The 12151-nt window shown below is 38.7% G+C and overlaps 1 protein-coding gene across 10 annotated transcripts in view; it reads right to left on the bottom strand.

The window, feature by feature from the left end:
• DCAF6 (DDB1 and CUL4 associated factor 6) overlaps nt 1-12151 on the bottom strand; it is an 87354-nt gene that overhangs the window by 74161 nt on the left and 1042 nt on the right. For 4 of the 10 annotated variants that reach the window (XM_020810441.3, XM_020810478.3, XM_020810470.3 and 1 more), the window contains exons 2-3: nt 763-887; nt 410-471 (exon numbers count right to left, since the gene is read on the bottom strand). In XM_020810441.3, coding sequence (XP_020666100.3) covers nt 410-471; nt 763-859 — 159 coding nt within the window. In that variant the 5' untranslated portion in view covers nt 860-887. Of the gene's footprint in view, nt 1-409; nt 472-762; nt 888-8110; nt 8231-12001; nt 12066-12151 lie in introns of those variants that run through there. The other 6 variants (XM_020810458.3, XM_078389822.1, XM_078389821.1 and 3 more) reach the window with 3 other exon arrangements.

Raw genomic sequence — 12151 nt, 5'->3', positions numbered from 1 at the left:
ATGATGATCAAAACAAGCTGAACATCCGGTTTTCAAAATGGCCACCCACTGTGCAAAATGGCTCCCTGCTGTGTTCAGGACGGATTGCTTGCATTACAGGCACTGGAAAATGGCCGCCCTATGGAGGATCTTCGCTGGACGGTGAGGTATTTCACCCATTGGAACGCATTAACCGGTTTTTATTGCATTTCAATGGGCTTTTTACTTTCGTTTGACGACAATTTAGTTCTATAGCGATTTTGCTGGAACGGATTATCGTCGTCAAGTGGGGCACTACTGTATTCTTCTAAAACCATGAAAGGCAAGTGCTCATTTTATCATGGAAAAATACAATCCAAAACATTTAACTTATTTTTAAAAGCAGCTTTAAAAATGTCACTTGCTTGTTTTTAAACAAGAAATCACTTACACAGCCATCATGCACATTCAATGTTGCTTCAAGTTTTAATCTTTGGATAAATTCTCTTCTTCCTAGAAAAAAAATGAAAAAACAGCAAACAAGAGCTTAGACAGTAAGTTCATTTCTTTAAAACGTGTCATTTCCCTTTCTAGACCAGTTATTGCTTTGCTACTATTGCTGAAATCTCTAAAGCACAACATAAGCCTTTCTGAAGTTCACAAGGTTTTCTGAACAGTGGATGAACTCCTTCTCAGTTCTGTCCAAAAAAAAACTATGCAGTGAGCCACCCAAAGGAGTACCCAGACAGAAAAAACCAAAGTAGATGACCACCAAAGCAGTACAATGTCAGAGGCAATACGTACCCACCCCCAAACTTGAGAAGACTGCCCCATTGGCCTCAGCACCTAAAATGTCCTGGTTTCCCCTGGTGTCCCTTCCTTGAGGAATAGTGCATCCCATATGCCTCTGATCCCTCCTGTTCTTTCATCTGCAAGGACAAAAATGAATACTTCCAGATGAGTGAATTCTCTTTGCTTTAAAGAAAATATTAAGGGTAATCAAAATTTGCTACAATAAAATGAGAAGTCTAAAGTTCAAAATTAGCTTCTCAGCATCCACTTGTAAAGAAAGTTTTGTCTTTCCCTGTCACATATGAATTTTACTGTAGACCTATTCAGTTACTGAGTGATAAAGAGAACAAATAGCCACTGTAATTCTGAAATATACACATATTTAGAAATACTAATTTATTTTCTTCTGCCAAAAAAATCCACAAAGGAATAGGGATGCACATACCATGGATACATTTAGGTAGAAGATTTTTAAAGCATCTAATCCACACACAACAATCTGTCTTGGATTTAAGAAAATTTTAAACATAATTCAACACAGAATGCTGCAAGTATATGTTTTCTATGTAAATAAATCCAGGTAACATAATCCATACTCCCAATACAGAAAACATTACAAATCATTCCTGTCAGAATTCAGTTTTATGAAATGACTAATTAGATGAGTTGATAAGTGTAAATGATAGAACTCTTCTTCATGTGTTTCTCCATAAACACATGTCAATGATATTTTTTATGTGTACTGTTTCCATAACAGGCTAAACACTGCATCAGTGGACTGGCCCAGTTCGTTTTAGGTCTGGAAAAGGAAAGCTTTCACCTCTAGAGATCCAATCTAAGATGACAAGAAATCTAACTGTTGCTTTACAGGCAGGCCACATGATTGCCCCACATGTAACTTTACAGATTCTGTATGAAGCCTGTTCCACACAATAATCACAGCCATCAAGCAAGTCATGGTCATTTTTATCATACAACGTCTTTAAAGGAAGTTCACTGATCTTTTTCCTATTGAAGATGTCTCCAGAACATAGTGGAGATGCAGATTATTTAGTTTCTTCAGTGTTGACTACAACAGAATCTTCAAGGGAACACGCATCCTCCACTCATTTTGTTTTTAGTATGAGGTGTGGTTTTTATGCCATCTATTAGTTGTTTTCCTCCAACTGATTTTATTCTTAGCAAACATTATATAGTCATTGACAAACACATAAATATGGTTAGTGGTTTCCTGAAGCTGATTGTACATTCCCAGTTTATTCTACCACACAATAATTTAAAAAAACCAACAAATAGTTTTCAGGCAAATTGTGCAACCTTGTCTTAGCCTTGCCTTACTGCTTTTTGAACAAAGATGCAAGGTGGATTCCTCATAATTAGAACCATGCAGTTTCTTTATTTGTTCAGATGCGTTAACCTACGTCTCTTCAAGAAAACACAGATTATAATACTTAAGTGGTATTGACAAATGACAGTTTTGAAACTTTAACCTCTGAACAAGAATCACAAACTCTATTTTTTCCTAAAGAGAAAGTTGTCTTAAGGTAAACCTATTTAAGCCTCATTATCCATTTTAATTTCAAATGAGAAATGCATTTTGTATTCAGGTGCTCAGAAAACCTATTTTGCAAGCAGAAGCAATTCTGATGTCTTTTATTACAACTGATATAATCCTGATGCCAAATGACTGCATGGCTAAATATAATCTTTCCTGCTCATCACAGATAAAGTTACAAGCAGTTGAGTGTTCAACTGAAGTAAACAATGTTATGGTGACAGACAAAAATAGACCACCTATTATTAATTCGCAAGAAAAACATTTTATTCCCACTATAATTCTTAAGAGAGCATTTTATTCCCACTATAAAGAAAATGCAAAATAAAATGTGCATTTGTGATTTTAAATGGTATTGAAGAAGTACAGTACAGTACTGCACTTTGCGTGTGTGTCATTTCATCTAGAACATATTTGCAGAAAGTATCAATTTTTTAAATAGCATAACTAGTCCTTAAGACTGAAGTACAGTGGTGCCTCGCACAACGGGTGCCTCACACAATGATGAATTCACACAACGATGCCTTTTTCTGTTAAATTTCCCGCCTCACACAGCGATGTTTCCTATGGGGGATTTTCACACAACGATGTCTCTTTTTCGTTCCTGTAAAAGTGTCTTACAATGTTTGGAAGCTGTTTTAAATGCTTGCACTGGTTAGCCCACCTCCTGAAACCTACGCAAACTGATTTTGGTGTTGTTCTGACACTTCGTTAATTTATGGTAATTTTTTGTTTTCTCCATTGAAAACAATTGAATGGTCTGTCTAATGGTTTCCAATGGAGAAAACAAAAAATCATCATAAATTAACGAAGTGTCAGAACAACACCAAAATCAGTTTGCATAGGGTTCAGGAGGTGGGCTAACCAGTGCAAGCATTTAAAACAGCTTCCAAACATTGTAAGACACTTTTACAGGAGCGAAAAGGGAGATCGGGAAGAGCTTTAAAAGGCAAACGGAGATCAAAGAGCCCTTTCCCGATCTCCCTTTTCGATCCTCTAAAAGTGTCTTACAATGTTTGGAAACTGTTTTAAATGCTTGCAATGGTTAGCCCACCTCCTGAAACCTAAGCAAACTGATTTTGGTGTTGTTCTGACACTTCGTTAATTTATGGTAATTTTTTGAATTTTCTCCATTGGAAACAACTGAATGGTCTGTCTAATGGTTTCCATTGGAGAAAATTCAAAAAATTACCATAAATTAACGAAGTGTCAGAACAACACCAAAATCAGTTTGCATAGGTTTCAGGAGGTGGGCTAACCATTGCAAGCATTTAAAACAGCTTCCAAACATTGTAAAACACTTTTATAGGAGCGAAAAGGGAGATCGGGAAAGGGCTCTTTGATCTCCGTTTGCCTTTTAAAGCTCTTCCCGATCTCCCTTTTCGCTCCTGTAAAAGTGCCTTACAATGTTTGGAAGCTGTTTTAAATGCTTGCACTGGTTAGCCCACCTCCTGAACCCTATGCAAACTGATTTTGGTGTTGTTCTGACACTTCGTTAATTTATGATGATTTTTTGTTTTCTCCATTGGAAACCATTAGACAGACCATTCAATTGTTTTCAATGGAGAAAACAAAAAATTACCATAAATTAACGAAGTGTCAGAACAACACCAAAATCAGTTTGCATAGGTTTCAGGAGGTGGGCTAACCAGTGCAAGCATTTAAAACAGCTTCCAAACATTGTAAGACACTTTTACAGGAGCGAAAAAGGACTTCGCAAAGCCATTGAAATGTATTGAGTCGGCTTCAATACATTCCAATGGAGGAAACATTGTTTCACACAGCGATGTTTCCTATGGGGATTTTCACTCAGCGATGGCAATCCGTTCCAACTGGAACGGATTAACCGGTTTTCAATTCATTCCTATGGGAAATGGTGTTTCACAGAACGATGTTTCACACAACGTTGATTTTTTTGGAACCAATTAACATTGTTGTGTGAGGCACCACTGTATTCAAATGTGGGATTAAATAGCTAGTTGTTCTGGCTTTAAAAAAAATCTACCGTTGGTAGGCGAAGAGGCCACTTCTTTGTAGCTCTTTCGCCCCAACGGTTAGAGTGAGTGCAATCGGAGGAAGCTTCGGACTTCCTGGTAAGGTAAGGTGCTGCTTTCTGCTTTTTAAAAACTGCTTTGGGTGGGTTTTGCAGGGTGGTTTGGACTGAGGGGGGTTATGTTTCTGTGCTGTGATGGGTCTTTGGGGGTTTGCTTTTTTTGGTATTTTTTCCCCATTTCCGATGGGTCTTGAGGGGTTTGTTTGCTTTTTGGGCTCCCCCCCCTTTCCGATGGGTCTTGGGTGGTTTCCTTGCTTTTTTATCGTTCCCCCCATTTCTGATGGGTCTTGCAGGGTTTGCTTGCTTTCTGCTTTGCTTTTTTTGCATTTACGATGGGTCTTGCACGCTTCGCTTGCTTTCTGTTTTGTTTTTTACATTTCTGAGTCTTGCACGCTTTGCTTGCTTTCCGCTTTGCTTTTTTTGCATTTCCAATGGGTCTTGCATGCTTCGCTTGCTTTCTGCTTTGCTTTTTTTGCATTTCCGATGGGTCTTGCATGCTTTGCTTGCTTTTTTTTTCATTCCCCCTCGGCCGGAATGGATTAATCACGTTTCCGATGGGCCTTGCACTGATTTGTGTGTGTGTGTGTGTGTGTGTGATTTTTTTTTCCTTCGGCTGGAACGGATTAATTGCATTTCGATGCATTTCAATGGGAAATGGTGCTTCGACTTATGACCTTTTCGAGTTACGACCGGAGTTCTGGGACCAATTAAGTTTGTAAGTTGAGCTACCATTGTATTTCGAAATGTTACTTCAAAGATAGTTAAAAATTACAATGTGTGTGATAACATTATCAATATAACTACAGTGGTGCCCCGCATAGCGCCGTTAATCCGTTCCGGATTAATCGTCACTATCCGGAAGCATCGCAATGCGGGTGGGAAAACGCCATAGAAACGCATTAAACTTTGTTTAATGCGTTCCTATGGGGCCCAAACTCACCATTATGCGAAGATCCTCCATAGCGCTGCCATTTTCGCGCCCTCAGTAAGCGAGGAAATCGCACGAAAATGGTTGTGGTGGCCATTTTGGAACCGCCAATCAGCTGGCCGAAAATGTGGCCAGCGCTGGGGCAGGGGATGGCTCCCCTGCCCTCCTCCCGAGCACACGCTGGCTTTTTCGGTTGGCTGACTGGCCAGCGCTTGGCCAGGAGGGCAGGGGAAGGCTCATCCGCCCTCCTCCCGAATGCACCCCGGCTTTTTCGGCCAGCTGACCGGCCGGCGCTTGGCCAGGAGGGCGGGGGAAGGCTCCCCTGCCCTCCTCCCGAGCGCCCGCCAGCATTTTCCCCCAGCTGACTGGCGGGAGCTTCGGAAGGTCCGAAGCCCCCACCGGTCAGCTGGGGGAAATGGGGCCTATGGGGAAAAATCGCAAAGCAATTTTTCCCCATAGGGAACATCGCAATGCGATCGCAAAATCTTCCTCGCTATGCGGATTCGTTGTTAAACGGGGCGCCCGTTAAGTGAGGCACCACTGTAATCTGGTTAAACTAATATGCTGAACTTTTAAAAAATATTTTTGATAATATAATCATTTTCATAACTGCTGGGTTAGTTATTATATGTTCATCATATAAGAAATATTCCATAACAGTTTACTAATTCCCATTTCAAGTGTTTGAACTTGTGAGACAGCAGAAATTTACTCAAAATGTGTCTGGTCTTAATCCCAAAAGTGCTGAACAAACAGTTGTTTTCTCTTACAGGAAATGCAATGCTCAGCAAAGACCTCTCAGAAGTCCCATAAAGATTTCAAATTACAGTACTGCGAAAATTTGCTTTCAAACCAGTGCTGCAGCTATTAGAAGTGCCATTCTATTAATAATGAATTATATGGCTATCAGCCAATAGTTCATATAAAAGCTTCAGCTTCAAGAAAATAGCTGCCTAATTATACTATAATAAAGTTAGGCAGGCCTGTGTTCATTCGTACACAATTATACCTTCAGTTACGAACTATTTTGGTAAAAAAAATTATAACACCATACATAATTCTCAAAATATAACAAGACAATCAACATAAACTCATTATAACTTTTCCTGACAACAGAAATAGTTACATCTTCTCTTAAACTTAGTACATTCTTACCCTTTCAACTTTACCTCTGAACTATTTTCATCAACCTCTAGTAATGTGGACAGCGTGACAGACTAGGAATCAGTATATCTTGGTTCAAGCCTGTTTGCCCCTAAAAACTCATTGGGAATTGGTAAGAGTAAAACCACTCCTTAAATTTCTCACAATACTTGAAAACCCTGTTAGGGCCAGTCAGATATGGTGACACCTAACAGATTATGTCAGAAAACAGATTAACTTTCATATAAAAACTATATCTTAGATTACAGAATCCTAAGTATTACAACCCTTAACTTAAAACTTTTACAGGTTTAACAAATAAAATATCTCTAGAACACTATATATAAAATATGAATCTGAGGGGGAAGAACATATAAGATCTCAGGCTAAGTAGAAGTAATGGAGAGCAACTACAGTGGTGCCTCGCTTAGCGATTGCCTCGTTTAATGATGTATTCGCTTAGCGATGAGGTTTTGGAGTGATCTTGCGCTCCGTTTAGCGATGTTTCCAATGGGGAAATTTCGCATAGCGATGTTTGGTACCTTGCTTCGCTTAGCGATGACAGTTTTTGCTTTTTTTAAGTGTGTCTTAAAATGTTCAAAAACTGTTTAAAATGCTTGGAATCGTTAGCGCACCCTGTAAAACTTTTGCAAACTTAATTTGGCTTTGTTCTGAGTCTTTGTTAATTTTTGGTGAATTTTCCCCCCCATTGGAATGCATTGAACTGTAGGTTTGACAGCTTGCCATTGAAAATACAGTGGTGCCTCGCTTAACGAGCACACCGTAGAACAACGAATCCGCATAGCGAGGGGTTTTTTTCGATTGCAACTGCGATCGCAAAGCGATGGCCCCAATGGGCAAAACTCGCATAGCGAAGGTCGGTAAGCATTTCGCTTACCGACCTTCGCTTTGCGACCCGCGGATCAGCTGTTCGGCGGCTCCAAAATGGCCACCGGAAGCCCCGAAATGGCCGCGCGCAGCGTTTACGCGCCCTCAGTAAGCGAGGGGAGGGAGCGAAAATGGCTGCCGGCCATAGGAAAACATCGCGGAACGGTGAGTTTTTGGCCCATTTGGAAAACCCAATGGGTTTTCTTGATCCGTTCAGCGATGTTTTCACATAGCGAGGATTAATCCGGAACTGTAGAAGTTCCTGCTCTAGTCAAGTACGTATACAGAAACCTAATCTGTAAGTGTTGAAAAATCAAGGTTATTGTTGGGAATCTTTCGAAATATTAGTATTTCCCTTACTGGGAAGCCAGGAAAGAAATATTCAGAGTAATGGGAGAGAATGATAAATGACAGGCTGGTGGCATATCCGGAGAAACACTCTCTTTTGACACCACTACAGAGTGGGTTTTATAAAGGAAGACAAACTATGGACCATGTCATTTGATTAAAAACAGTGACTTGGAAGAGCTTCCACTCAAAATAATTTCTAGTAGCTGTATTCCTGGATGTAGAAGAAGCATATTATATGGTTTGGAAGAATGGTTTGATCTGTAAATTACACATGATGAGTTTGAGGGGCAAAATGTTCTGGTGGTTGCACAATTTCTTGCACAGTTAGACATTTAAATTCATGTGGGATCGGTTCTTTCTGAGATTTGTTTTGTAAACAATGGAATTCCCGAGGGGAGTATAGTCAGCCCTAGTCTCTTTAACATTTTGATCAATGACTTGCCTTCTGTCATCCCTTCTGGGTTGTTGTCAGCCTTTGCGTTGATGACTGTGCATTAATGTACAGGTGAGGAGCAGATCTCTTCAGGATGCAGAGTCTCGGCTCAATGCAGCCTTGAGTAAACTGGAATAATGGGGAAATACCTGGGGCTTTAATTTTTCACAAGCTAAAACTGTCAGCATGTTTTTCTTTCATTTGGCAACATAATCAATTACTTTAAAAGTAAGCATTAATATTTTGATCTGTATTAAAAAACAGACTAGTAGCCAGTGAAAATGCAAACAAACAAACAGATGTTCTTACTGGCTGATCCCAGTCAGAAAGCTTCAAGTTTAAATCGGAAATAGCTCACTTTCTAGCAGTCCTAACCAGATAGCCTTAATAACATTGGTTCTAAGATCAAGATCATCATCATCATCATCATCATCATCATCATCATCATCATCATCATCATGTGCTATCAAGTTAATTCTGATATTTAGTAAACCTTTTCCAGGGTTTTCCAGAAAAAGAATATTCAGCAGTTGTTTCCTATTCCTTTCTTCTAGGGATGCCCTGGGACTGTGCAGCTTGTCCAAGGCCACACAGGCTGGCTCTACTCGCAGGAGGCACAGTGGGGAATCCAACTCCCAACCTCTGGATCCATAGTCAGATCCCTAACCCACTACCACACATTCACTGAAATTAAAGGACCACAAAGAAATTACTTGAATGGTTATGCTGGAGCCAGGACTAATACTGTATTGAGTTTAGGTCCTTGTTACGAATCTTTAAGCTAGCTGAATAACCCAGTGGTTTAGGTATCCAGAGTTTGATATCCCACTGTGCTCCCTAGGAAAAGAGCCAGCCTGTGTAGTTATGGGCAAGCTGCACCGTCCTAGGGAATGGGAAATCACTTCTAAGTACTCACTACATCAAAAACTGTGGAAAGGGTCACCATAAGTCAAGATCGACTTGACAGCATGCCATTATGATGATGAATCTTTATCTTGCTATGAATCTCACCCACCACTACAAAAGCAATTTTCTTAGGACGTAAATGGACTAGGAAACAAATTAATAAAATACACTACAGTATTTTAGAATAGAATAATCATTGCTGATCTAATTAATCAGCATTCTGAAAACAACTTTATATGTTATTTGTTTTGCAAACCCTAAACATATTATATGGCACAGGCTACTTTTATTTACAATTTCTTTTACAAAAATATGATAAATATTTACAATTTAATTACTTTATTACTGATAATTTAATTGAAACCAACAAGAGTTTGAAACATTTAAATGTTAAATGTTTCAGTATTTGTGCTCCTTTCAGGTAATCTATGCAATAATAAAGAATGGGCAAGATTCCCTTTAAGGTGTACGCCTGCGTGTGTGTGACTCCACCCCCTCAGCGATAGTTTTCTGTCCCTTGGTTCTGGTTGCGACATAACCCTACATGGGGGGGGGGAGCAGAGTTGCATATGCATGAGGGGCATAGCCCCTCCCAACAGGGCTGAAAATTAGAGGGAATTTTGAGTATGTGTCTTTCATAATAGACACCATACATTTGCTACTTCAGTATTCTTTGAAAGTAGTGGTTCTCAGCCTTTTTTGAGTTGTGACCCTGTTTATTGTCATGTTCCTCAACATGGTGGTAACATCTATGATGCTGGTGCTCACCCTCCTACCATTCCTGGTGCCGACTTCATCACCACCACTTCAAAAATGGGGAAGGAATAGGCTGGAGGTTAAAGATACAGAGAAAAGAAGTCAAAAGACTTCAAAGATGGGCTGGGGGCATTGTAGTACCCAGGGAGGGGGCAAAACCTTCATGCAGAGAGAATCCCCCTCAGAAACTGGCACAAAGTTCTCCTTGCATTCATTGCAGAAGAGATAAACCATTTATTTTTATGTCTCCCTCCCGGAGGTTTGTTATTTGTGGGGTTTTATTCTTCCTCCTCCTTTTCCTCCCTTTCTCTAGGATCTCCAGAACTGATGTATCATAGTTAAAATCACTTTCTTGTGGAAGTGGCAGCAATTATCTTTACACTGGTACTGTATTTATATTTTTGTAAAAAATAGGCCCACTCACCCCTTCTCAAAATGTAGAGGCTCCTTTCTCCCCCAAAGGGCCTGTGTTTCATACATATACCTTCACACTCATTTTAATATCCTGCTCCAAAAGGTCAAGAAAGAAAATATTTGACAAGGGCAACAGCACATAAGGTGGCCTGTGACTCCTGGCAAAACACTTTGTGATCTTCTTGGGAGTCATGACCCCCAGGTACAGAAACACTGATTTAAAGAGAACCACTATTGTTTACTACTTTTGCTTCCCACAAAGACAACACAGAATAATGCTTTAAGTTACTTCATAGATTCTCAACCACATCAGCAAAAACTGACTTATGAAACTGATCTAATCTTGTCAATATTTCTCTCTAGGATTAGGTGTTCTTTAGGCGAAAGGTCAATCCCTTCAAAAGATAAACAGGAAGTCACTACCTGATAAGATTTTAACACACATCACAGCTAAATTACTGAAGAATTTAGAAAGCTTTTACTGAATTGGCTTCTTATTAATATATTCCTCTCTTTAGCAGAATTTACAACTGTTTGGTGTAAATAAAGTTAAGGAAACCAAAATGAGAAAATACTGCTCAACTGTAATATTTACTCTTCCTCTAATAAGAATCAATAAGATACAAATAAATGATAATCAATAAGAACTTGCCCCCTTATGCCAAAGACATTTAAAAATTACACTGGATCGAAGTGCACAAAACATCAATCTTAAATGTTAGCACAACTAGATACACTTAAAACTTTGAAAGAGTCATCAAACACGGCAGCTTGCCATGATCCCTCCAAAAGCCTACTATGTTAAAAGAAGCAATACTGTGCTCTAGCTCCCTGTAATGAAGTGGGGAAGTGACAAAAATATTCAAGTGAGCTGTGTTAGGTAAGTGTAACAGATTAAAATACATGAGGGCCTTTGGCTGCTCAGGAAAATCATTAACAAAGGTCAGTCCCAATCTGCAAAAGTAATTTACTTGGTTGAGTGTCACTATGAGGTTCATACCAGGTTTTTAGTTTCCTATTATTATTATTATTATTATTATTATTATTATTATTATTATTATTATTATTATTATTATTATTATTATTATTATTATTATTATTATTATTATTATTATTATTATTATTATTATTATGCATTTCTCCCAACAAAGGGCCCAAAGCGATACTTTTCCTTCTCTTCTACTTTTTAATAAAACTGCTTTCCACAACCATTGTTACAAATTTTGAAGCATTTACAACCAGTAGCCCAGCTGCATCCTATACAGCTAACCCCACAGCTATGTCGATGAGCTTAGGATCAAGCTATTTCTGCATAAACTGTATGTCTACAAGAAAGAAAAGAAAAAACTATTTACTAAGCTGTTTATATCATCTTGTAATATCACTAGGTAATTAGTTCCCAGTGACAATGAGTATAAGAAAAGCCTGTGACTGTGGTCAAATAGTGGAATGCTAGTTTAGATTAGGCTGCTAGTTTCCATCTATATCAGTCATATTCGACAAGGTCAACAGGAATCGAATATGCCTGGATAAACATCATGTAAATGCAAGTCTTCCATTTGCTTTTACTATAGAATACTGAAAATTTCCAATAAAATTTCAGCTAAATTCTAATTGCCTCAGCACATTCATAGGAAAATTCTAAAGAACTGTCTGAAGTCTTTCCATATAAAACACACATACAAAATAGAATAATAAAAGCAAAGTTTGCGATCCAAATAACATTTATGTCTCTGAATCAAAATCAATTAGAAGATAAAGTGCTGTAAAAGGTAAAGTGCAGATACACGAATTCATTTAGAAAACATTGGAAAAATAACTTACTATAAGTGCACACTATGGACAAAATCTTTCTATAAATCTACAAGTGATTTGTATTACATTTCTCATGCAAAGCAGTAGAAGAAAAACCCTAAAGCCACACATTGTCCGAGTCAAATGCCATCAAAACCTAAGTACTGTAAATCCTGAGCC

The sequence above is a fragment of the Pogona vitticeps genome, chromosome 3 (genome assembly GCF_051106095.1).
Source record: "Pogona vitticeps strain Pit_001003342236 chromosome 3, PviZW2.1, whole genome shotgun sequence".
NCBI lineage: Eukaryota > Metazoa > Chordata > Lepidosauria > Squamata > Agamidae > Pogona > Pogona vitticeps.
This window is presented reverse-complemented; position numbering and strand designations above follow the sequence as displayed.